General features: G+C 38.7%; 2 protein-coding genes across 2 annotated transcripts; one reads left to right on the top strand and one right to left on the bottom strand.

The window, feature by feature from the left end:
* The first annotated feature begins 5,792 nt into the window (after positions 1 to 5,792).
* On the top strand, positions 5,793 to 10,189 carry LOC117382156 (BLOC-2 complex member HPS6). Its single transcript, XM_033979215.2, has one exon. It carries the CDS (start codon positions 6,124 to 6,126, stop codon positions 8,797 to 8,799), a length of 2,676 nt encoding a protein of 891 aa, XP_033835106.1. The 5' UTR covers positions 5,793 to 6,123; the 3' UTR covers positions 8,800 to 10,189.
* A 303-nt stretch (positions 10,190 to 10,492) lies between these two features.
* prom2 (prominin 2) lies at positions 10,493 to 24,687 on the bottom strand. Its single transcript, XM_033979217.2, has 24 exons — positions 24,545 to 24,687; positions 23,186 to 23,495; positions 20,769 to 20,833; positions 19,972 to 20,177; positions 19,768 to 19,888; positions 18,681 to 18,744; positions 18,518 to 18,607; positions 17,585 to 17,781; positions 17,131 to 17,205; positions 16,991 to 17,054; positions 16,748 to 16,904; positions 16,061 to 16,213; positions 14,959 to 15,082; positions 14,796 to 14,878; positions 14,631 to 14,715; positions 14,316 to 14,459; positions 14,171 to 14,236; positions 13,896 to 13,988; positions 13,744 to 13,797; positions 13,576 to 13,656; positions 12,397 to 12,465; positions 12,229 to 12,318; positions 11,777 to 11,889; positions 10,493 to 11,329 (listed from the first exon to the last, which is right to left on the bottom strand). The coding sequence occupies exons 2-24, from the start codon at positions 23,436 to 23,438 to the stop codon at positions 11,278 to 11,280; spliced, it is 2,499 nt and encodes an 832-aa protein (XP_033835108.1). The 5' UTR covers positions 23,439 to 23,495; positions 24,545 to 24,687; the 3' UTR covers positions 10,493 to 11,277.
* Between the last annotated feature and the right edge of the window lie 1,781 nt (positions 24,688 to 26,468).

The raw sequence follows: 26,468 nt of genomic DNA, 5'->3' as shown, positions 1-26,468 counted from the left end.
CTAAGTCCACTGTTCCTGGATGCTGTTTTCAATGCAATTTTACCAAAGTTGACATTGTTTTCCACTAAAGACAAGCCCAAACCCTTTTCCAAACCTTAACCATTACAGACTAGTGCCTAATCTTAAACAAACACAGGGTCTACGGCAACACAGACACAGACAAACTACATCTAATATGCCAGTTACAGTTAAATATCTGTTTAGTTTTGTTTTATCTGTGACAATATGCTCAATATATGATGACTGGAACAATATATATTTTTAGCTCAGCATTTATCATGTGTAAAAAGTCTTGGCAATAATGGGGAGATTTTTGCTATTTTAGTTCTAATATGATTCGAGATTTAGAGAGATGGAAAAGTTACTTATATGGCCAATTATTGTTTTTATTCTGCTGTTCAGACCTTTTAATGATACTGTCTTGGGATTATCTTGCGTTATTGTTATTGTGTCAGTGGCATAAATAGTTTCAATATTATCGTTTATCGTAGTATTTCTCTCTAGCGATATATTACGCTTCAGAGACAACACAAAGCTGGTTACTTTCAAACTAGAAATTAAATCTATTGGTGATTAAGCGTGCTTAGTGCTTCAATCTAAACTATTTGAAATTAGCTTTATCACCTTTAATGGGCTTTAATAGACAATGAACCAAGGCAACAACTGAGAGAAAGTGTAATCAAGTCGTTTATAAAGTAAACTAATGAAAAATGGTGAGGGACATGTGGGTGGAGGTGCATCCTGGTGGAGGTCTACGGGTAGGGTCCTCTGGGTGGAGGTCTGCAGCATGATTTTCTTGTGCACTGGAGCTAATCAAAGGTCTGCAGGCTTCAGTTTGGCTGCTGCTGATGATTAATGCCTAATTTGAGGGTAAACAGTAGCCTAAATTGTGTAAAACAGTCATAACCACAGATGTGTATTTGGATCTGGACTTTAGGTTGATTAAAGAAAAAAAAAGTGAGGTAAAAATCAGAGGGAATCAGAAAAAAACACCAGTCCAGAGTCAGCCCCAGTCAAGCGCGGCGCACCATCATTTCGGCCTCCATTTTGGCGGCTCGTACAGACACACAAATTGCACTAATCTAAAGTTTTAAATTACAGTAGAAAGGACAAAGCGACTATTTGTACCAACCTCTGGACTCTTCATCGACGCTGTCAAAAAGTTCAGTTTCCTTCATGACCTTTTCTCCTGGTGGCTCCATCTATTCTGTGCAACACTGCGCACAGGTGGCCACTCCGGGTACTGCACACTGGGTTTTCTAAGGGGAAAGAAGGGGACAGACAGAATTACAGATGAAGAGATAAAACTAGGAGCAGAAAACATTCAGCAGCGAGCCAAGGGCCATGAATCCGATTAATAGCGTGACATGATGGCTAATGCTATTTATTTCCACAGTGAGGATATGGATCATCTATGCCAAATGTGCAGGGACTGGCTGTGGTAAAAGGGCTGATATGCAATTAACCAATGAGGCAGGGGGTGGTGGCGTGACCTCTGGATGACAAAGAGTAACTTGATTCATTTAAGTTCATTCATCTTCTGTGATATGTCATTAATTCCCTATCCGTCAAATATTAACTTTTCCATTATGGCAAAATAATGGCAACAGACCACGCACTTGTTGTTGATACTTTCAGTCATTTCATCACAAGATGGATACAGCCAGTTTGTGTCATAAATGAGCCGCTAAGCCCAGATCAACAGTCTGTTTCAGCACATGGCATTGGATTTGAGAGAGATTCATTAGACACTCAATATTGCACTCAGATGTCAGATGTTTTTAAAAAAAGATGGGAAATCTTAAAAATATTTAGTCTACTCACAATATTATTGACTTAAAGCCTCATGAGTTTGTTGGCTGTTTAAAACCAATTCAAATGCCAAAAATAATGACGTGAAACAGTAAGTGCTCTTTTGTTTGACCAAAGGAATGGGCTGTAATTAAAATGGAAATGTTGCACTCAGGATGATTAAAAACATGACTCTAAATGTACAACTAACAACACAACAAAAGCTGCACGCTGGGTCCCAAAAGTACAATTTGTTTTCATCCAAACGTCAGTAAACAAAAGTATACTGTGGCCTTTAGGAGCAATAGAGCAAAGTGCAGCTCTCTAAAGCAGATTATTAAAACTTTTCATTAAGTTTTGGTAGAAAAAGTGTTGACCTTATGCCACAATATTTTATAATATAACCTAAAAGAGTAAGGTATAACGTGCACTATGTATGGCACCTGCTTTTTGTCATTGAGATGTTTTAACTAGGTCACAATAACACATTTTGAAGTGTGATAAATTGCTTAAATATAGACGATAATCGATATTAATGAAACAAATTTATAGTAACCCAAGTATTTCAGTCGCAGTGTTTTCTTTTCTAAACAGAAATGGGCTTGTCTTGTCTGCAGCTGGACCAAAACTCTGCAGGAAGTATCTTAACTCGCACCAATACAAGGTCTCACATTACCTCTATTCTCCAAGCTCTTCAATCTGAAATTTTGGTGCTGACTTTCAGAGCCTTGCATGGTCAGGCTCGTTCCTGCACCAGCGATCCGATCCAACCATATGCCCCCTCTCGCTCTTTGAGGTCTCTGGATCAGACCCTGCTGATGGCTCCTCGCTCTCGTTTTCAGACCAGAGGAGACTGATCCTTCCAGACTGTTGCTCCCAGACTCTGGATGACCTCCCACTCTCCTTGTGTTCACTGGAGTCTGCTGATGCCTTCAAAAGCAGACTCAAATCACTCTTATTTGGGCAAGCGTTTTAAGGTGCAGTAGTTTTATAGAAGCTGCTATGGCGGACATATTGTTGTATTGACTTGTCTGTGAAAGGTGATACATAAAAAATAAACAAGAGCAGATTTATATCATGACATTAAACTTACAGTATTGTTAAAAGGCCATGAGCTGCAATAAATAAATAGAGGAACAAAACACTTTAGTACTTAGTTTGTTTCTGTAATGAGTAGAAAACCTTCTACAGCTCGAACCTTATTATATTGCCAAAAAACAACCAAACTATAAATATTGTCAACAAAAAATGATAAGTCGATATAGTAATTATCATGACAGGCCTAGTTACAACTTTGCCTAGAATATTACACAGTATGGCATTTTACTTATCTATCTCCATGGTGATAAGCAGGTGACAGCACCAGGCCAAGAGGTCAAACTTGTGGAGCGGTGATGTTAAGATTCAGGATTTGCGTCAAAACTCCATGAGAATTGTTTCATTTTAACCAAAAATCTTACAAAACATTCAGATTTTATTAATTAAGAAGTTGCAGGTGAATGACTCCAATATGGAAAATGCCTATAATCTTAGTGATGGGACTTTCAGCTCTTTTATGGGATTAAAATCTTTTAGGTCACTTCCTTTCAAAGACTGGTTCTTTTACTATTTATTTATATGACAGAAGCCAATGTGAGAACTCATTTTATCTAGAAACTAATCACAGAGAGAAGTGAAGAAGTGTTTAAAATGGTTCAAAGTGAGAGCAGGAGCATTTTTACCCATTGGAAGGATGAAGAATCGAAATAAAATGTTGCACTACAATAATAATAATAACTTTAAAATAACTGAACTAATTTAGAAAGAAAAAAGATTTGGTTCTTTTAAAAAATGAGATCCAGTTCCATTCAAAAAAGTCGACTTGTTCACAAACGCCACATCACTATAAAACCTATCCCAGGTCAAATCTTGTGTATTTGACTGTACAGTACGTTGAGGCTAGAGTTCCCAAATGCATCGTTCTGAACTCCAGGGACACAAGACTGATAACCTATAGACAGCAGCAACAGCTTTATCTGACAAACTAACTATCTATCTTCTCACAGCCCAGAACAAGCTTACAAACTGCCCTTAATTGGACAGAATACATTTTATTGAAGTGCCAAGTTAAAGTTCATGGCGAGATCAATTACGTTTTGCTAAAGTGTGCTTATATGCTAAAATAATTATCTCCTAAGGCACTGCAGAGCTGACAGGACACCAATCTTCTATTCTCCATGCAGCTCATTTCAAAAGACCTCGATTTGTTTTCTCCTCCATAACTCAAAAAACAAAATCTAGTCTGCCTCCAACCCACTTTAGTTTGAGACAAGCACTTTATCTTCCTGTCGACAGGCACAGCAGACTAAACATACTTTAATAATGGCTGTTTTCTGCCAGTGCAACTTTCACTGGAGGCTGAGGCAACAGCTTACATATGTGGTTTAGATAACACTCAGTCACTTTACTTGAATGGGTGCGTAATGTGTTTTAAATCGATTCATTCTAACTGTGGAACGTCAAGACTGTAATCCAAGAAGATGTCATTTTGTACCAGACCCAAACCCAAAAATAAAATTTAAAGATATTAATGGACCTCAACCTAGTCAGGGGATTATTTCACTGGCTGTGGCCTTGTGCTCTATTGTAAAACATGTGATATTTATTTAATCTATTTATTGAATCATTTCACTATACGATTAAGATTTATTCCAAATATTAAAGTGGGCATATTTACAGGGGAATTGCTCTGTAAAATACATCCTCATATTTTTAACAGGCAATGAATGCAGTGAATTAAAAGGACAATACTGCCCCCTTAAGGACATTTTTAAAGTCATTCAGAGGTGTCCAAACTTACTTCACTGAGAGCCACATATTGAAACATAGTCTGCTTAGGTTAGTCATTCAGATGGATGTATTTTACACACTGACTGAGACATAATTATTATCTTTAGGTGATAAGAACTTAAAGATGATAAGGACAATTTTCAGGACCTTATCACAATGCAATAATAGGTTAGAGGTTATTGATTATAGAGGTAGAAATACTTCATTTAAGTACTGCATATGAGCATTTAGACCAGCTCAGCAGAAGATCATAGACCGACACCTTCATTCATTCCCTTTATTTCAGTTTAAAATGTACAAAACTGTACTAATAACTGATAAATAATATGTGAAGCTGTGATTTTGGCAAACCGTTGAACTTTAACTCTGATTGGATTATGTTTATTAGAATCACAAGCCCATTCAGTAGCCTACTAACTTCATTATTGGCATCACATAAGGCTGGGCTACTGTCTTAATCTGTGTCTGTCTCAACAAACTATGAAGGGACTTGAGTGACTTGTTTTCAAGCTCAAATATGGATTTAGTGAAGCCAAGGAACCTAAAGCATAATTATATTTGTGCTGTGTAGTGTGCTCAGATCTGGCAACATAGTGTAATGATCTGATATTTTATGTTTAGTTCAGAGTTGACACCTTTTTCTGCTCTTGTGACTGTTTATGAGCGGTTAATGTGACTGCCTTTGCATGTGACACTTGTGACACTTGGTTGCTATGTTTTGGTGTTGTTTTGGCATGGTTTAGATCAGCCTTTGTGTTCAGAAAATAAACAACTGTAAGAAATTAGCCCTGTTTCCTTACACTAAAACACTACAATATATAATTATAACAAAATATCTTAAGCATGAAATAAGAGGGAAATGTTCTCTTATGTAAAACTCAAAAAGCATTCAGACAAAAGCAAGCTCAGGTTAGTCTGGTGCATAATCACAGACTGTATATACATGTAAATGACAGTTGTTCTAAAAATACCTCATACTTTTGCTTTTACATCCACTTTTTAACGTGTGGTTAAACTGGGTGGATTAAATGAAGATGTGTCACTCTGCTGTTGTTTGCCCTGTACTAAATTTATGAAAAAATGCAGGTACAGAGTGGTGATCTGTCACTATCTCTGACGTTTACGATCTTTGTTATTAAGCCCCGCCTTTTATGCAAATGAGCCCTGATATCCGGAAATTAACAATCCCGTGATGTCAGGGGGAGTGTTAGCATAGCATAGGAATGTCAAGAGAGATTTTCAGTATCCCGACTCATAAAATTACCAAAGAACAACGTAAAAGTCAGAGTTAGCTTTCGTTTTCGTCGGGTAAAATGGACTTACCTCTGTCGGGACGTGTTATTTGACGCATTTCTTCTAACGGACAGTAGCGGGATGAGGGATCCATAACGGGGAGATGCTGCAACCGCTGTGCTAGCCCTGCCTCGCCGCCGCAGTCCCAGCTCAGATTTCTTGACCACACAGACACAAATAACTTAAACTACTTGGTGTAACAGAGAGGCGATGGCACGGTTTGTGTTGGAGCAAACATCAGATTTCCTGGACTACAACGGTGGAGCTAATCTGGCTGAAGTTTTGACACAGAGGAGCAGCGACCTGTCAGATGTACGAGTCAGTCCAGAAGGACGCCACATTCACGTTATCCTACGCACACCCACCGCGGGGCTTGTGACTTTTGACAAATACCAAAGACCCCATCTTGCCTTATCCCAGAAGAAGCAGGATTTATGCTTAACCCGGACTGTTCCTATTTTGGATCTATTGTACTTGACGCAAAACTCCACAGACTCCGCAGTTCTCGCAGTGATTTATGACAATGGAAAAGCGGAGTTTTGGAGATTTCGGGAGTCCAAACCAGGCTGGCATTTGCTCCAAACGTCAGATTTGTGCAACAGCCCTCGAGCTAAAGTGGTATCAGTGTGTGCATGCGCTAACTCGATTATTTGGTGCGAGGAAAGGCCCCCCTCTGAGAGCTCTCCTGTCCTGAGCTCTTCAAGGAATAAACTGAGGTACTGTGTTTGTAGGAGGGACTTTGAGGTGGAGGAGGGCGGGGTTGTTTTGAGAGGGGTCAAGATTGCACTGCACAATAATCCTAAATTCACTGTCATTAGTTCAGGGGATTATGTTTATCTTCTGCCAGACTTAAAAACCAAACCATTGGTCATCATCAACAAGGTCATCCTCGGTTGGTCTCCTCGCCGGGACACTTTCAGGTTAAGCACCACTTGTAAAAGTACCCCAATCAAAGAAGACACCTTATCAACCAAAGAATCTGACTTTAAAAGATTGCTTGCAGACTGTTTAGGTTTCTTATCAGTACTGGACTCCCCTGAGATCTGTTCATACTCATCTACAGGTTGTGGAGGTTTGGCACTTCTGCTCAGCTCAGGGTGGGCGTGTTTTCTGCAAAAAGAAGGTATACTCCGTCAAGTTTATAAACTGGACTATAACTTGCATACATTTGGTCCCCACACCAGCCTCTGCATGTACCAGGAAACTCTAGCTTTACTGACAGACCAATCACTTCATCTTATAGACGTAAACTGTGGTACAGAACGTGGGACGATAAAAATAAAAAATGCAGGGTTGCTATTTAGAAATCCGAATGAGAAAAGCATGCCGCAGTTTGTCTCAGAGGAGGGGATCTATGTAGTAACAGAAACAAAGGATGTAAATTCAAAGTTAAAATCTTCCGGATCAAGTAAAGTGGAGAGCATTCAGCCTGGAGCGCTCCTGATTGAAGCTGTCTTCGAAGAGGCGTGTAAATATTATCAACAGAGAAGTCTAAGCAGCACTAGACTCACGGTGGACGCACTGAAAAAAGGAGGAAGGTTCCAGGCTCCTATCTCATTAGCCACTATCCTCAGGACCTATCTCAGGACAGGATGGAGGCACAGGGAGGAGCAAAATGGCATCCTAAATGGCGATGAGGCTGTAGCAGGACAGGATAAATTGATGAGTTCTCTCGAGTCGGAGTTGAAAGCTTTGGTTGCTCTGGAGGAGATCAAAGGTCGCCTGGTGAAGGGCAGTGTCAAAGAGGTGGAAGCACTGTGTGAGAATCTGGTGGAGACAGAGGTGTCCAGACTTCTGTCGTCTGCGGAGATCGATAAAGATTCACTGCTTTACCTTAACACTATTTTTAAACTGTTCCCTTGTCAAGCTTGGAGGGCAGTTCAGGCCACGCTTCAGTTTCACTACAATGGGGAGGGTTTGTCCAGCAGTTCTCTTCATGAAATCTGGAAAACTGTGTTAAGTCCTGCTCCTACCTCCCCTGTTAGCAATCATTGCACCAATGGGGAGTACAAGCATAGCCTGAATGCTAATCATATCACTAATTCGAAACTGAAAGTGCCAAGTGTGCCTGCTGTCATGCCCGTGTTCGAACTGCTGTGCCACTCGGTGTACCTGTTTGAACCTAGCTGGCTGCCTTCATTCCTAGAGTTGTCCCAGCAGCAGCAGGGGTCAGCCGGGCTAGCTCTGAGCCTAGTTTCTTCATCGTGGGGGTTTCCTAGCGGGAGAGGAGCTGAAAGCAGTGACAAAAATGTGCCATTGTACAAACGCGCCTTGTCTGTGGTCTCAAGCCTAAGCTCAGATCAAGAGCAGAGCCAGGACTTGGAAGTAGAGTTGTTGCTGGTTAGTGGACGACCCAATGCCATCCTTCAAGCTCTGAGGATTCTAATGGGCAGACAACAGTGGGATAGGGTCACCCAAGTAGCCAAGAAATTCTGCAAACAAAGTCCACTTCTAAACAAGGAAATCTTCAGTACATTACTGTGTGAAGTGGCACAACACAGAGAACTGGACCCTTATCTGGAGCTACTGTGGTCGCTTTGCCCTGAAGACATCACTGTGACAAACATACTCAACATGGTTCTAAAAAATCTGCCTTCTCCAAAATCAAATTCATCCTTGTCTTTCCCCTTGTCCACTGCAGCCACCTCTTCCCCGGCCCCATTCGCAAACTCTCAGAGCAGTCAGCTGACCATCGGCCTGCTCAAACCTCTACTCCGAAAAGTTCTGGAGAGAGAGACAAAAAGTAATCAGGGCTATGTGGACATCCTACAGTCACCATCATACCCCCCTCCTACACCCCCCCGGCAGCCCGTGGAGCGGCCCAGGACGGGCACAAGTGAGAGTACAGAGTCCGACAATCCAGTGTCCACAATGGTCGGATCATGACTTTACCAGCCAATCTAACTTAATTAGCCTCACCAGTGTCTGTTAAACCGTCTACTGTCGGCAGAAGCACAATATGAGAGACTTTCTAATGCTGTGTAATTGTTTTATTTAATTTGGAAATTATCCAGTGCAGTATGACTACTAATAATGCAGTATAACTACTGATCTTACCAGTGTAAATAATGCCTATTTAAAATATGACTTTGCCTTGTTATTTAAGCCTTAAAGTTTGCATGATGCTTGTACATAACACACTTGTGAATTAATGAGTATTACAAATACTTAATGTATTATGTTAGTGCCTCAATAACTACCAAAACAAGCCACTTTCCCAGTAAGAGGTACTGATTTTTAAAGTGTTGAATGTAGAAAGTTTAAATTAGTCAGTGCCTGATTGCTGTTGTCTGTCACCTGTTATAGCCATTGTTTAGTGTCTGGATACAGTAGACATAGTAACAAGATAATGATGCAATACTATGAAGAAAATCTATATTCTGCTGCATTGTTGTTGCTAGTTCACTATTTTGAAGTTAATATCTCACAAACGCTCAAGCAGTAACTAAGCAGCTAATGTATCTTAACTTAATCTACCTTGAATAGCTTTTCTTGTGTGCCTCCTTTGCCCTGTCTGTCTCCAGACCCTGTCCCTTCACAGTGCAGCGGGACATTCCAGACCAATGCCCTGGAAAAGTGACTCACAGTTTGGTTTCAAATTAAATTTCAGAGCTAATTGTGTTACGGCTGTAGAGGGCGAAGGGCATAGTGACAGAACAGGTCCTACATCAGGTCCTGAATTAGGATATAACTCTTTGGCAGTGTGCTTCCATGGCTTTTAGATGGTAACACTCAAACTATCAGTATTTTCTGCACCATCATAGGGTTTTATGTTCATGTTGTGAAAATTTTGTCTGTTATTTTAGTTGCTGCTTTTGCTGAAGCTGTTGAATCAATCGGAATACATTTTAAAGTATTAATTTATGAAAGACTTTTGGATGTAGTGTTGGTTTAAAATAAACTACTGATTTGCTGAAAGTGATACGACAATCTGAACAGTTATTGCTGCAGAATTGCCTATCAGTGCCTTTTTTCATTAATGGGGTTAGCAGGGTTGTGCATTAGTTCATGACAGCAGTGACCAGCTTTTAGAAAACGAGATACGACTATTTACTGGTTACGTCTATTCTTTTTCATCCATTCTCTTTGTTCTTGTAATGTAAATTCTAAGGGCTGGATGGTGTTGCAAATTTTACATATTTTACATTATGGCCAAACAAGTCATGGTTCCCCATTAGAGGGCTGTAAAACTGTTGCAAACTGGATTGCTTTTCATTACAAAGATCCCCCCCAAGTGCGTCATCAAATCCTGTATGTGTTGTAATGGTGAATGCTGCAATTAAACAACAATAATACACGCTGGTGTCTCTGCTTGTTTTTCAGCATCTTGTTTTCTGCCAAGTTCTGCCTCACTATTGGTTTGCTCAGTCTGTTAGCATAATCTATTTATAACCACAGCGCCTCAACAAAAGGCAAATTACATTATGAAACATTTATGTGGAAAAATCAAATAGTCCAAGTTACCACTGACTGTAGTGGAGCAAAGACATAGAGCTGTTCGCAACGGGAAATGAGCCAGTCTTGCATTACCGTGTGAAATCTCCATGCTGGCTGCTATAAAACGGAAACCAAGAGAGCATTTTACAATCAGGGACCTACTTTTTAATCTTAATGTCAAAATATCTCCACAATACAGAGTCAGAGTCTTGTGCAATTTTGAGATTTCTACCCAAGAATAAAAATATGTACCAGTACATCGAATGCTGATTCAAGAGAGGCTATTTCAGATTCCAATCCTGTTACAGTTAAAGGCAGTAAATGTGCAAAGGGACGGCGCATTAGCTTATCACTAACAGTAACACCATACTCGAATACATTATACACAGAGAAAACAGAACAAATCAAGTGCTAAAAGAATAAAACATAAATAATTTAATACGATATAAAATCAAATCTTAACTATTATTACAAACCCGTACAAAAACAAAATGGTTGCTCAGACAAAACATGAGACAAAAAACGTTAATCATTACAAACAGTCTATAAATTATTGCATAGTGTGCTCATTTGTAACAGTGCAAACAGTTTGAGATGTTTTATCAATAAACACAGTCTATATAAAACATACAACCAAATACATAAAAAAAAACAACGTGTAAGTGATCTCCTAGTTTGGCAAGTTTGAAATAATTTTCTAAATACAATCAGGGGTCACAGACAGTGTATAGTACCAAACTGAATTGAAATTAAGAACCAAAAATACAGATATTAAAAAAATATAAAACGTTGTGGATGACACTTACAGAAGTTACATCTGATATAGCTTCTTTGAAATCCAAATGAAATGAATAAAAACGTGACATCCCACATTTAAGCATTATGTTGTCCTGTTGAGCTCTGAGCGACAAATTTGGAGCTGCCACTTCAACTGATTCGCATTGTGGGTCTGGGGATGTTGATCATGTTTATGTGGGTACTGCGAGGACAGGACATACTCAGTTAACAGCATGCAAAACAAAAATACATATCTGAGTTCATATGGGACCATGGAGTTAATATAATTGACTGAGATTCAGGAGCAGGGCCATGTCTCAACCTCAACTTTCTCCTCCACAGCTCACCTTAACCACACCCCTAATCACCCAGAAGCCTATTTGTACCAGCCTATCCCTTTAACACAGTTTGTCTCAGATATTTTCAACCTCCCAGCCCTTCTCTCGTTTCTCTTTCAGCCTTAAAACATCTACAGAGGGTTGTCCTGTATCAGCGGGTCTGACCACCTGAGACAGAGCCCCATCTTGAATCTTACCCAGCCATTTCCTTCATCTCATATCATCCATTAATAAATATCTTCATTGCATTATTGTTGTGATGTGGTCCTTGCTAGCGAAAAAGCAGTTATCTTTAAAGTGCATATACTCACTCAAACACATCATTGTACTTCATTCTCCTGTAGTATTTGGCCAGTTTGATGGAAAAGATGATACTTGGGATGAGAAAGATCATGCACCACCCCAGGCTGAACCAGAACGCATTCTAAAAACACCAAAACAAAGATGATAGGTGGTTTACACTTGCTTTTTTCACATGTGAGGGACCTTTCTGGTGCTGGATCTGCCACCTCCTTGTTTCCATGAAGATGTTGCTTTGCCAGGAATGCTCCACAGTAAGTAAACATATATCTTACATTCATTCAAGAGTGGTTTTATACTTCAATAAGACCCTTAAAAAGTGCATTCAGTGTCAGATTTGACCAGTAACTTGGCCTTGTGGTGTCACTCGCTTGTCTCCAAGGTCAGTGACTGTGGAACATTCCAGGCAACACAATAACATTTCACTGGAAACAAGAAGTTTAAGTGTTTCATCATTTCTCACCAGAGACTCCACCATATTGGAGCATATAATTATGTTAGCAGAGTCCACAGCTCCTGCGACCGGCCCACAGCGACCCAGCTCCTGTGTGATCTGAAAACATAAGTCTAATTGTGAATATGGCTAATACACTGGACAAAGCAGTATTTTATTGAAAACTGTAAATAATACCATATTTCGGGCCCAGTCAGCAAAGGCAGTGAAGTATCCCAACTGACAGTCCAAAAACTGCCCACTTTCCTGGAACAACAGAGTCACATGGCAGAGAGTCAGTTCTGAGCATTTTTGAACTACATCCTATTGAGAATTCATGAGCGACTGGAACAGGCGGCTAATTCCATGAATGCTTAATCCACTGACGTGACCTCAAAATAAGCGTGTTTGTAGTAGGACAAGGAGTAATGAGAACAAACATGTGTTCAATTGGTGATTTTCAAATTCTAGGATGGGATTATGTCAGACTCACAAATGGGGGCAAGAACCTATTTATTACATTCTACTTTCCTATAATATATCCATAAGGTAAATTAACAAATGTTGAACCTGGTCATTTCTATTAGTGACTAACTCACATAAATCACCACATTTGAACAAAAAACTGCATTTTAACAATATTCACTTTGGCTGCTGTCCATCTTTATTAAATATCTTTGGACTATAGAGGTGTAGTGATGTCATCTGAAACCCAGCAAAACTTAAAAGCGATAAATTAGCTACAGTATTATTAGATGAAAGTAGTGATTATTATTATTAGTAGTAGTAGTAGTAGCACTAGTAGTAACAGTAGCAGTAGTTATAGCAGTGTGGTGGTGGTAATAGCAGTGGCACTAGTACCTTTTACTTTTTTTTCCTACAAACATTGGACAATTGTTGAATGTACACAAACATAATTTTAGTACACTTCAGTTGCACTAGTAAGACAATACACAATGGTAGAAATAAAATAGTAATGGTAGCACTAGTACTTTTTACTTTTTACTTTTTATCCCTACTCATGTTGAATAATAACTGTCTGTGTAATCCCTCAGTTGTCCTGGTATGATCCAAACGTCTACACTCAAGCAAATTTGTCCAGTTGACAGAATTCAATTTTTCTTTTACCATGTAGGATCAGGCTCAGTATATCTGTGCACTTGGACTATTTCATAACTTGAAGTAGTAACTTTAATACACCTCAGCCTACTGTAAAACGCTGTGTATTGTTAAAAAGCTCAAAGTATTTGAACAAAGCTGTGATGTTAGTCTCCTGTGCTGGCCCTGTAGGCTAAATGAGTGTAGTTATTAGAGAGCCACATGCACAGCCTCTCTCCCTCATGTCCCGCTCATGTGACCTGCCGCGCCTGTACTCACGGTCTTCACGATCTGAGTTGCATTTTTGTTGAAGAAGTCTTGTGCTACTCCCACGCTCCTCAGCACCTCCCCCACCGTGGCCTGCAACAGATGCCAACGTTTAACCTCACAGAGAGATAAAGTACTACTGTAAGTATTACTATAACAACTCAAGTTTAAAGTACCCACATTGCTTTTTGTCAGTGTTGTTTTCAGCTCATCGATGGTTGAGCTTACTGTTGTCTAAAAGCAGAAATTAAGCTTTAAAATTCAGACAATAATGGACAGATGCATAAATACAAATTTGAAGTGTTATGGGTTAGTCGGGTTGGAAAGTTCACCAGTTGGGGAAATATGACAGTCTCGATATCAGCCTGGATTTTTCTTAGTTTCTGGGCTTCATTTTTAAGTTCCATTTTGATTTGACCAGTTTGCTTAAATAAAGAAAATTTAGGGAAAAAAATGATTAATTTAAGTTTCATGACATTTGGTAGTTAACACATTTACCGGTAGTAAATTAATTTATAGCTCAATAATATACAATTTAACAAGTTGTGCTAATCTGAAACCGTGTTTATTTTAACTCATATGGTATAGGTTACAGATGTTTACTCACTATTTGTGCCAATTGGTCAAGTTTGTCTGCTGTGGTGTTCAAGTTCACCTTGGTGAAGTTATTTATCTGCAAAAAGCAAAAGATGTGAATACAAAGTAGATTTACCACAATAATTATTTTGCATCATTTTGCCTGTGCCCTGTACCTCCTGAACTGTTGTTGAAAAATCAATGTTGCCTGATTTTGAGGCAAAACTCTTTAGTTGGTCTTTCACTTCTGGAGTGAGGAAATTGATAGGGGACAGGTCGATGTTGGTGTCCTCAAAGTCCTTCTTAATTTCATCCGTGTACTACAAATAAAAAAGGCGTCATATTGTAAATAGTAAATGAAAAATTCAATTCTGTCACCTGGACAAAAAGTTGGAAGAATGAAGACATTTTTTATGGATCATACCTTGATGACTGAGGAATTACACATATGTCATATTGTAAAAGAATACACGTTACTCTCAAATGCTTACTTTGGATACATTGAGCAGGTCATCAAGATTTATGTGTTGATTGAATTGAAAGACAGACCATGCAGGCTTATCTTCTTCACAATCTCTGTAATTATAATAAGAAAAAATAATATGGTTAAATACAAAATGGTTAAATGAATCAGTATATTTATTACAATGACATACCGGTAAATACTAGAAATGGTTATGTTGGCCCCAAAGGTTTCACTCAGGTTAAATCCAGGAATTACACCTGGAGTGTCAAGGAGCTGGGAACAGAAATCATGATGTATTGATTAATAATAAGTCAAATATATTTTGTACATATAATGAAATACTTGATTGATACCTGTAGCAATTCTCCATTTCTCCATGGTTTACACAACAATGTATAGGCATTCGCACCAATCAGGAAGAGGATCAGCACCAAAATCATGAACAGCCAGGAAATAAGGAAGCTAAAACCAGCGCCCCTGCAGAGAAGACCAGAGTAAGTATTATAAAAAATAGCATCATAAACATGTATTATAGTATTATTATAACTGTATGAGGGAATAACCTTTCTTTCTGTACTAGAGTATGGAGATATAATCTACATGCAGACTTCAGCCTCTACATTGAAACCTTTAGATACACTTTTTTCACTCAGCGCTTTGTTTCATAACAGGTGAAGAATTGAAAACCCATCACAGTACACTCTATGAAAAAGTAGGTTGGCCATCCCCATCTGTTAGAACAAAAAAACACTGTATAGAATGTATTTATAAGGGACTACTTGATACACTTATCTCACTTATTTGAACTTTAATAAGGGAAATTATAATATAAGATCTCATGATTGTGTACATCTAAAAACTGGACGCACAAGAACCGAAATGGCAAAAAAGTTTTGCCGTGTTTTGTTTCCCAAAAATGGAATACAAAACTGGATACTTTGGTGACACTAATGCACTTTAATAATCAGGTGATAAACATTTATAGTCACATCTGCACCTGTTTTTAATGTTTTAAATGGACTTTGTTTTGTTTGTATTTTTCTGTGTTTGAACCATAAACTGTATATATAAATGGACATAGCTAACGCACTAGCTGCTGCATTCCAAATAGGAAGTGCTAATGGACGGACTTCTGGCTCCACTGACAAAAGTCGCTCCTTCCTCTGTAACTGCTGCAGTGGGCCTTGTCTTTCTGGTCTTAAAATGTTTGTATTGACCTGCTCGTATTGACCTGCTCGTATTGACCTGGAACTCGGCTCCAAATTCGCCTCTATAACGGCTAGCCTCGATAAGCTTCATTTGGCTGGAGCAGGACGCTATGGATGACGTCGTACTCCTTTAGTCCACTTCTTTATACAGTCTATGGTTCAAACAGGGTGCCCACGAAAAGGAGAGTCTGAGTGTTCTCATTGAGCTCTCCCTGTATAAACAAATAAATACATTTAAAACTCTTACATCATGAAGAAGGTCCCTCCACAGTCAGATGTACACGAGCGCTTTGTTGGCTCCACTTTGGACTTTAGACCCAGAGGACCCAGAGCCAGACCAAAGACATTACACACCACCACCAGAAGAATCACACAGCACAGGGTGATACACACGCACCACCTGAAAAAAGAGAAGAGGATTTTAGCATTCAAATTGGACGACAGAACAGCTTGTTTGGGATCATATTATGAAAACTGACAGGTGAACATTTTATCAAGCAGGCGAATGTGTAGAAGCAGGAAAATAAGAAAGCCCAGAGATATTTGTTAGTTTGACACAGTGGTGGAAGTTTTCAAAGCGCACATACCGAGGCAAAATAGAATTATTACAATACTAATTCAAAACTTAACAAGGCCGATGTATTTTCTTCTGAGTTTGAGAATCTGTATAGAGAATAGTGCTAATCTTTTATCTCTGAATCTAGTAAAAAATTGTAGAAAAAAAACCTGTAAGTAAAAAGCACAGATACCGGTTTTGTTTTGTAGATATGTCTCTAAAATATATTCAAAAGGAAAAATTGGTGAACACAGAGATAACAGGTAATATAGGTACAAGGTTTATGAGGTTGTTTATGAGGTGTTTAGGGGACAACACTTTGAACTTCTGTTGTATGTGTGATGTCATACTGTAATGGCTGAGCAGCATCTGTTTTACCTGATGTACTCCACTCGCTCGACTTCGGGTGAGTATGTGCTAATGTTTGCCTGAAAGTTTTCCAGCTGAGTTAAAACATCATTGAGACTGGACAATGGGAGGTCTGTAGAGATGTTGGAAATCTGGCTTTTGATTTTCGCCAGCTCTGCCTTGCTGCCTGCAACGACACAAATAATAATAAATCTGACATATTTCATTTTAAATATATTTACAACTTTTAAAAGGTCAAGATTTGTGACTGACTTTTAACAACCTCCCTTGTGTCGTTGGTCACGCTCTCTGGAATGTTTTTGAACTGCATTTCAACCTGAAACACAGACGAACATGCTCTTCATTGAGTATTCAAAATTGTATTATTTTTCCAACTCCAACTTTTTTTTTACCTCTTTGATTTTTGAATTAAGGTCAGCTTTTATCATTTCATTCAATGCTGTCTGTAGCTCATCGAGACTGGAGGTCTGAGAAGAAACAATCACAAATGTCACACAATAATGTACCACAAGAGGGCGCCAAAACGTTGCTCTATTGTCAGGGCCTCGTTCACACAAGTGCCTGTCCAGTTTTACTAGCTGAATTTTAACTTGAATCTTTTTCCATTTTAATCATCTTAACTTCCCTAAGTATATTCTATCAGCTATGGACTAATATTGTTTTTAGAAAGTAAATAACTAGACTAAAAAGTGAACAAAAGTGTAAATGAACTGGTAGCCTACTTGAGCTGAGCTTAAAGATACTGCTAAGTTGTTTTCTACAAGAGTTGGTTTACAGCATGCACTCATTTTTTACCAGCTTATATGTTTACTTACTTAACCTTAGGGTTAGAGTTAGCTAACTTACATCAATGGAGGTGTCCACTGTGAGTTTGTTGAGTTCAGGCTTCATATTCTCACAGTTAGTACAATCTGGTTTGGATAAGGTCTCGTTTATTTCGTTTTTAACATTAGTGATCTCGATCTGGATCGTGCTCGCGTTGGACTCCAAATTGTTGAGAGATGTATTGAGCTTCTTCAGAAGAGCACTGGTGTTTACAACCTCTGTTTTATGCAAACAAAACACAAATTTTTACATTCAAATGTTACACGAAGCCAAACAACTGATATTCACATTAACAGATCTAGAAGAAGAAACTGCAGTTCAGAAACTTACAAACAAAGCCAACTTTACACATCTGTATAATGGCACCTAGCAGTTTTACATAGGGTCATATTTTTAACTATTGTTTTTATGTTATTGCGCTCTGTGTAATGTCAGTTCAAATTCTTTATAGGCACATGTGGTCACAAGATACAGCTGAAACCTAAATAGGGCGTGTAACTATGGAAATGAAGGCAGGAAAAAGGCAGATCACACCAACAGAATAAGTCACAAGAAAAGACTTATTTATCTGAGCAAACAAAGTAACACCAGCCAAAACATAACCTACCTTAATTAGCTAAGAGAAAATACACATCATGGAGTAAATTAAAGGAGCACTATGTAACGTTTCTATTGTCAGGTCTCCATGGAGATGTTTTTGCTTTGTCTGGAATGTTTATATATATCACATAATATATAAACTCATCTATCACCAAGAGGAATAAATGCACCTACATAGTGCACTTTTAAAATAATCCCTAGTAAATTCACAATGACAATAATCTAAGGAATGCTGTGATGTAGAGGTGGGGAAAGCATCTGCACTGACAGGCCTATGACACAGCTACTTAAATCTAGGTGTTCTCATGATTATACATGCTGACTTTTGCAGGACTGAGCCTGTCTGTGCATTACCTTGGTCCAGAATAATCAGAGACTGAAGAGCTGGAGTGAACGTTGATTCAAATTGTTTCTGAATTTCACTTCCCAACTGCGGCCCGATCGCTGACGAATGAGCAGGTAAAATGTGGTTAATTTACAAACCTGAGCAAACAAAACAATTTATAACTGTTCTCACCATCAAGGTTTTTGGTGACTTCCTCTATAGTGACGTAGCTCTCATTTACAACAAACTGGACTTGCTGAAAAAAAACAGCACAAAAGACATGAACAAAACCTTGAATGTTTTATGGAAAATGAGTATTTATAACTCAACTATTTTCCCATTAACACGTTCCCGCTTCACGTCTTGAGATAAGTTTGTTGACTCTGCTAAGATTGTATTTAATCAGCAGGATGACTCACAACTACAGGGCTGTTTACGCCAAACACTGAAGCAGAGAGGCAGAGAGGTTGCTTTGTATCCGGTAATCCTGAGTACACTGATTATAAAATTGACTCTGTTTTGTTGCAAATGTGTTTCAAGGATAAGTCAAGTGTTCCTGACCTTCATGAAAACATAGCAACTAGCCTTCTGTATCTTTAAAAACTATTCACAAGAAGATGTGCAAAAAACACAGTTCATCTAGTGATATTTCTACAAAATATTCTTCACGGTAAGTTTATGCAAGTGCTCTGTAATAATAAGCCTAGACATTTAAGTATTATTCACCGTAACAAAATACATGGCTGTGGTTTTACTGCTATTCTTTTCCTGCTCTTTTTATAGTGGGATTGGTACATCTTGGATTTAACACTATGTTATGTCTCATGGTGATTTCATTGCTTTTCCTGGAATGTTCCACAGTATTGCATAAATCTTGAAATGATAAATTACCACTTTTATAGCTCTAAAACCAAAATGAAGAAAAAATGTGTTTACTCTAAGGGGGTTGCCTTTCCAGGATTTGACCTGTAACTCTGCTGTCGTCACATGTTGCGTAATAAAAGAAAAATTCAAATCTGTCAACTGGAAAAAAGTTGTAGGAGTGAAGACGTTTCACTGTTCATCCAAGCCGCTTCTTCAGCTCTGGTCAGTTTGCTGGGGGGCACTGCCTTATATCTATCTCTTGCTGTTGCCATACTGTGGAACTTTCCAGGCAAAGCACTAACGTCACCATGAAGACAAGCAGATGGCAGACCCCTCCTCCAGAAAAGTTACATAGTTCACCTTTAACAAAAGCTAATCTAATCTGACACAATGCTTTCAATTGTCTCAAACTCACCTGAGGCACAGCAGTGAGAAACGTATTGATGTTACTGAGAGCTACGTTTATCTCCACCGTGCTGCTGTCCACGCTTCTTTTGAGTGATTCGTTGCTTCTAAACATACAAATATTCCCAGCTCTGCAAACACAAATCAAAACACTGCACAAACTGGGAGCCACAAATTTAAGCTGTTATCATGACGCTGACTCCCAAACACGCACAGTATGATGACAGTGGTGACGAATGTGGCCGAGTACAGCGCTCTTCGGCGACAGTGAATGGAGGAGGTCTGTTTCTGCTGCATCTTGCCTCCACAGTTACCACAGCAGCGACAGCAGGCCAAGAACAAACCAACTATGGGCATAAGCACGATGTACAAGACCCCAATGGCTACGCACACCAGGAACCCTGTTCCATACACCAGCACCTACAACACATGGGGAAATAAATAGATCTAGATTACTTATTACGTATTGTTTAGTTTAGTTTACACATAGCAGACAGCAGCATGAAATAGGCTGAAGAGTGGGAGACATTCAATAAAAAGCCTAACTGTTACATTATAAGGTAAACAAAGTAGTCCATTCAAACACTCCTGTTATATACGGTTCACACTGTGACTTTCAATTTTCATACAAGGTAGGTAGCACTGATAAACCAGCCATAATATTATGACCACTCTGTTAATGTTATTAGCTATGCGCCTCATACATAAAGGTCATCAACTCTAACCCTAACTCCATCACTATTTTGTTCTGCTTCTAACACTAATCTTACAAATCTCTGAAGACAAAACATTCCTGCATCACCTTAAATAATAAGCACCACAATGAAGATATATTCTGACTTTTATAACTGCCGTAATAGCAGTAATTCTAGTTTCACTTCACTGTCACACTTCACAGGCAAAGTAAATGAAACTCATAAAAGGGGGGTTTAAAACATGAAACAATCTCATATTTCTGGCTGTAGGAAAAATAACACCTTTTCCTATAAATGAGCAAATTGAATTACTTACTTCTTTGACAAATTCCTGATTACTCAATGTATTGCCGGGATCTTGTACGATTTCAAGAACTAGATCTGAAATGAAAATACCAAAGATAAACATTTGATACAACATAAGTTAAAGCCGTAAATCTGAGCATTATAACCACACACAAAGCCTAACCATGTGGACAATGCTCCCCACAAGCACATCCATTTTCCCCATTGTAAAACGTGAAATACAAAACCACACATGGAACGTGAAGACAGGGCAGGTTTTGGGAAGTACGGGTTATTTTTGCTCAGAAATGGCCACAATACAAAGCCTGTTCTCAGCCTAGACCTGAAACTCTATGACTGGATATTGTTGACAAAACAGGTGGAGGCTATGGAGACAGAAGTGCTGGTCAGGTGTTTCTACATAAGCCTCCGTCATTAGGTCATAAAAAGTCATGCAAATATTTGGTTAATTTACGTACCTGTGGTAATGGCCCACAGTCCCTTATATCGCATTACAAGGTCACATTATATTGTTCTGTGATATGCTTGTTTAACTGTTGTTTTGTGGCCATAATGACAGTTTATTTATTTTATTTCCAGTTGCCATTTTGCAATTAGCATAAGTGAAGCGAATATCATTTTTTTACTTAAGTAGAAGCTTTTTATGTTTTCCTGACCATGTTGAGACAGGCCTCTACTTTGACAATGTTTAAATCCAGGCTCAAAATGATTCTGTTTAGCTGTGCATATGACTGAAAGGTTTTTATTCTGCACTCTTCTCATTTAATGTTAATTTTATGAGGATTATTTGTGTTTATTTATGTTTTGATTTGTTGTATTGTGATTTTAATATCTTTTTAATCTGTAAAGCACTTTGAATTACTTTCTGTACAAATTGTGCTATACAAACAAACTTGCCTTGCCTTGCCTATTTGAAATGATAAGTGCATTGTCTATATAGTTTTCCTATGCTGGTATTGTACTGTTAGATTGCGCTGATAGTAACGTGAGTGCTCTGGTCTTTCTATCTCTCATGCAATCACTTTTAGTCAGTCATTTTGGCAAAATAACCACTTTACTATGACAATTAGATAAAAGTTTTCAAGCCTTTATATTTTGGATTTATGAAGTAACTGCAACACAAAGGAGACACTATGAAAACTGATTATCGGGAAACAGGCCTGAGATGTAAAATGTTAAATATTTACCAGGTTAAGACACTGAAGTCTCAATGACGTACACATCACTCACTAGGTTGTATTTGCTCTGGACAAATGTCAAACAAATAGGTAACCTTGAGCACCATATTAAAAGTCTTTTCCGGGAGAATTACGTTAATGCCAGAATATTTTAGTGGTTTAGAGGTAGCTGCAGAAACAGAGGAAACATATACCAATAAAGAACTATGACTAAAACAACACATTTTTATCTTCCTTCCTGAAGATGTGAGACAGGCCTCTACTTTGACAATGTTTAAATCCAGGCTCAAAACAGTTCTGTTTAGCTGTGTGTATGACTGAAAGATTTTTATTCTGCACTTTTCTTTTTTAATATAAATTTTATGAAGATTATCTATGGTTTGTTTTGTTGTACTGTGATTTTAACGTATTTCTTATTCTCTAAAGCACTTTGAATTACTTTATGTTCAAATTGTGTTATACAAATAAAGTTGCCTTGCCTTGATATGAAAGACAGTAGGCTGCAGCAACATTAGCTTAGTTTGAATGTGAAGACTAGTTTGAATGTGAAGACTAGCCACCAGTCATTACCAACCATTCAAATTAATTATATAAAAATGTAAATTTGCTCTTTGATGCCTAAAATGTTTACATATTGTTAACAGGTTTGCAAGTAGCACACGGACCTTGAAAATGTGTAGGCGCAGTATATAACTTTTGGGGTGAAAGAACCGCGATGGATATGTTATCCACTTTGTTTTGAATGTTCTAATCTAGAGTAGGGCATTACACCCTATCTATCTCCACTGAGACAAGTGAATCATGCCACTAGGCCAAGTTACAGGTCAGGTCTGTGGAGACAGCAGCCGAGCCTCTCACAATAATAATGCTTGTTTTTCAAGGCAATAAAAACATCTTCACTAGAATAATCTTAAAATAGATAGTATAGATGTATTGTGTAACATTCCAAGTAATAACATCTCCATGGAGACAAGCAGGTGCTGGACCCTTTCCTAAAACAGTTACATTGGAAGGCTTAAGGAAGAAAAAACATGAAGATGTTCTGAGTTGATTATTATATGACTTTGACTCAAAAAAAAATGGTGAGTCTTCTCCCTGGCATTTCATTCTAACTAGATGAGATATATTGGTGTTTTATTGTTTTATTGTTCTTTGCCTACGTGTCGTATTATCTGTATTTTTTGTACTTTTGTGTGAAGCACTTTGAGCAGCTTAAGTTTTATTTCAATGTTCATAAAGTGATACTAACCTTTAGGAAATGGTTTGGGCTGCACTGTGTTGAGAAAAGACTGGACAAAAGAAGCCATGAAGTCTCCCACTGGTCTCACAGACTCTTCATACACTGGCTGCTCCAGACTGTGGGGGGTAGCTCCTTCAGGACAGGGGCTCTGAGAGGGGACCACCTGGCACAGACCTGAGCCCACCAGCACCACCATCACCATCACTAACTCCATGACTTGCCACCTCCCCAGACGCCTCCTTGTGTTCTCAGATGTCCCCATGACGTTCGACACAACACTTCACAGTAAGTCACCTCATTGTGAAAGCTCTGGTTTAATCTACAAACAGACAAAATATCACAGAACACAGTGACGCACAGTGCTGTGGCCATATTAAGCAGAAAATAGAAGAATTTCACTGAAAAGACTGAGTCATATAGAGAGGAAGCAGCCATATTCACAAAGATAATAAATGGGAACAGTTTTACAGAACTGGGAAAGGTTCTGTTTTAAAAGGCTTTGAGGTGTTAACGTTAAGGCTATGAGGAAGGAAAGGTGAACACGGACACACACAATTGAACAAATTGTCTTGTGATGGTAAATGGTCACATTTTTATATAGCGCTTTTCCACCTTTAAGACACAGCGCTTTACCTCAAGGAACCACTCACCTATACACCAGCATACACAGACACTACGGGCGAGGTGGGTCAAGTGTCTTGCCCAAGGACACAATGACAGTAATCATCTGTGGGAGCTGTAATCGCACCGCCAACCTGTAGGTCAGTGAATCTAACCGATCTACCAATGATGTTTTTAGGGCAAGAGCGGGATTCGAACCTCCAACTTTCAGATCAATGGACAAACACTCCAACTGAGCTACTGTCACAATGACCAACAAGCATAGATCTACTCCCAGCTCAGTTATCTTGTAAATCACACAAGACATACATAATACTGGCAAATAAATGTACTCACTTAACTTTGGATTGGTTTTGAGAAGGTGTAAGACTTCACCCTATTTTGTGTTTCATATTTTGACCATATGAATCAAAACTAAACTTTAAAAATGATCTGACAGTCCTTCCCTGATATTTTAATGACAAATAAAAAGAATAATGCAGGATATAATATAATAAAAACATCTCTTGAAGCTCTAAGAAGACTTTCAGGACATAACCAGCCTTTATTATGTGTTAACAGTATCAACAACTGCCTCTGAGCTCTGTGTGTTTAAGTACAAGTAGACAGCAGTTTGAGCAGCTGAGTTTGTAGTTGCTAGCATACCCGTTAGTTAACACAGAAGATTAATATTTACTCCATGTTCACTGTACTATTTATAGACTATAGTAAATTAAACACAGGAGAAAGAAATGAAGGGAAACTCACCCTCAGTGACTTGATGGCAGACACAGTAGTGGACACAGCAGACTGGATGTTGCAGTTATGTTGATAACTGCTATTTCTGCCTCTGTTGAGAAGTTGACTGAGACTCGACAGTGAAGTAGAGCGCTCCGTGACCGGGAGCGCACGAGGGAGGAGGGAGTGGGAGGGGCCTAAAGCACGCGGGGAGGGGAACCGGAAGTGACTGGGAAAGATCATGAATTTATAAAAACGTAAAAGTTTAATAAGATCTTAATATTCTCTATGGGACGTGCAAACTACTGTCAGTTTTCCTACTTTTTTTAAACTTTTTTTTTTTTTTTTTTAATGTGTTGTTATTATAATGGGTGGCCCCACGGGGGGCTTGAGGGGGCTTGAGGGGGCATCAGCTTCCCCGAGAACATCTGTGTCAGCTGTGATCCATCGCAAAAGAAAAAATATATATATAATCTGTCAACTGGACAAAACCTTGTAGGAGTGAAGAAGTATCGCTGCTCATCCAAGCCGCTTCCCTAGAATGGTGATGTTTGCATCACTTTCATAACACATCCAATCTTGGCTAAAAATGAGACTCCAATAAAAGAAAAATTCCATATTAGCTTTTATAAATAATTACAAGGGCTAACTACATTTAAACAAGTGTAAAACAGCAAAGCAAACATGGTACGCTCCATTGTTAAAAGGCTTTGAATGAGCATGTTAAGTGACACACATTGAAGATCTTGTGGGTGCTGACATTTTGGGTTGGAGGAGATAAAGGGGTGCTCCCTTATCTCCTCCAACCGAAAATGTTATCATAAGAGGAACCTACTGGTACAGTTACAGTCTAATAACACTGGTATGAGTCTTGATTTGTTCATTAGCCTACAAAAATGATAGTCCTACTGAATATTGTTGCCTGCTTTTATTTTACTGTTTATACCTAAATGATGATTTTTGTATTATCTGTTGATTCTATGGTTTGATGGTATGTCAGATGCCCTTCCTACACAGACATCTCTACCAAAGACATGGCACAGGCAGACACCAAGCAGCCTATCCTACCACCAAAGAAAAGATTTGTCTTTCTGAGTACCACCAGATGTAAATAACAGCTCTAGTCTAGGGTTAAACCAGGTCTAAAAGTGGACTACATATCGCCACTGAAGTTCTAAAAAAGAAATGATCCAAAATAGGACAAAAAATTGATAAAGTGAACTCTAAATTAGGCAAATCCACAAACTGAAGAGCTGTCCAAGTACCACCTGAAGGAGCTTGTGTACCACAGTTTGAGAAACACTGACTTACAGCATGGATCAAGCTCTGCAAAACTAGAATACACTTCTTAGATTTTGTGTCTTCTAACTACTTTTGCTAGAGAATACTGCTAGTCCTATATGTTTTGTAGTAATCTTTTAAAGCAATACTGTGATAATCAAAATACAGTGAACATGTTAAATAACACCTCTAAACAAATTACTTCAGGTCACATAGGAAAAAGTAGGGTGGCCAGATTTTCCTAATTAGAAACAGGGGCACACCTGAGTTGGGATGGTTGGTATAAATAACAGTGAAAAGAGAGTGTAATGTTATCCATTGTCACTCACTTTTGGGTCAGTCATAATGTGAGGGATGTTTCAAGCACATTTTTCTGTATTTTATCTTAACAAATGACAATCTCTGCCCCTCTTTGTTGTTGGCGAGTATCAAATTGGTCAAAAATAGGACAGCTGGGACATTTCTTGTATAAAACTGGGACAAATCACTGGTTTTGGATAAATCTGCTGGGACAGGGGACACCTGGCTCGAAACTGGGAGGTAGGGATGTCTGGTCACCCTAATAGAAAGTATTTGTTATTTTGTTTAAATATGTAGGTGGTTAATCACAACATGTTATAGGACATCTGATCCCAAACACAGCCCAAATGGCTCTTAGTTAGTCTCCTTGCTA

The sequence above is a fragment of the Periophthalmus magnuspinnatus genome, chromosome 15, assembly GCF_009829125.3.
Source record: "Periophthalmus magnuspinnatus isolate fPerMag1 chromosome 15, fPerMag1.2.pri, whole genome shotgun sequence".
Lineage (NCBI taxonomy): Eukaryota > Metazoa > Chordata > Actinopteri > Gobiiformes > Gobiidae > Periophthalmus > Periophthalmus magnuspinnatus.
Note: the sequence above shows the minus strand (reverse complement) of the source record. Positions and strands in the feature narration are given on the sequence as shown.

Bases quoted from the DNA above. Each gene is read 5' to 3' on its own strand.
- LOC117382156 (XM_033979215.2), top strand. From the start codon at position 6,124: ATGGCACGGTTTGTGTTGGAGCAAACATCAGATTTCCTGGACTACAAC.
- prom2 (XM_033979217.2), bottom strand. From the start codon at position 23,438: ATGGGGACATCTGAGAACACAAGGAGGCGTCTGGGGAGGTGGCAAGTC. The intron at 13,989-14,170 runs GTGAGTAAACAT...TCTTTATTTAAG, and splicing joins TTGACCAATTGGCACAAATA to CAAACTGGTCAAATCAAAAT. The intron at 13,657-13,743 runs GTGGGTACTTTA...CATCTGTTGCAG, and splicing joins CAACACTGACAAAAAGCAAT to GCCACGGTGGGGGAGGTGCT.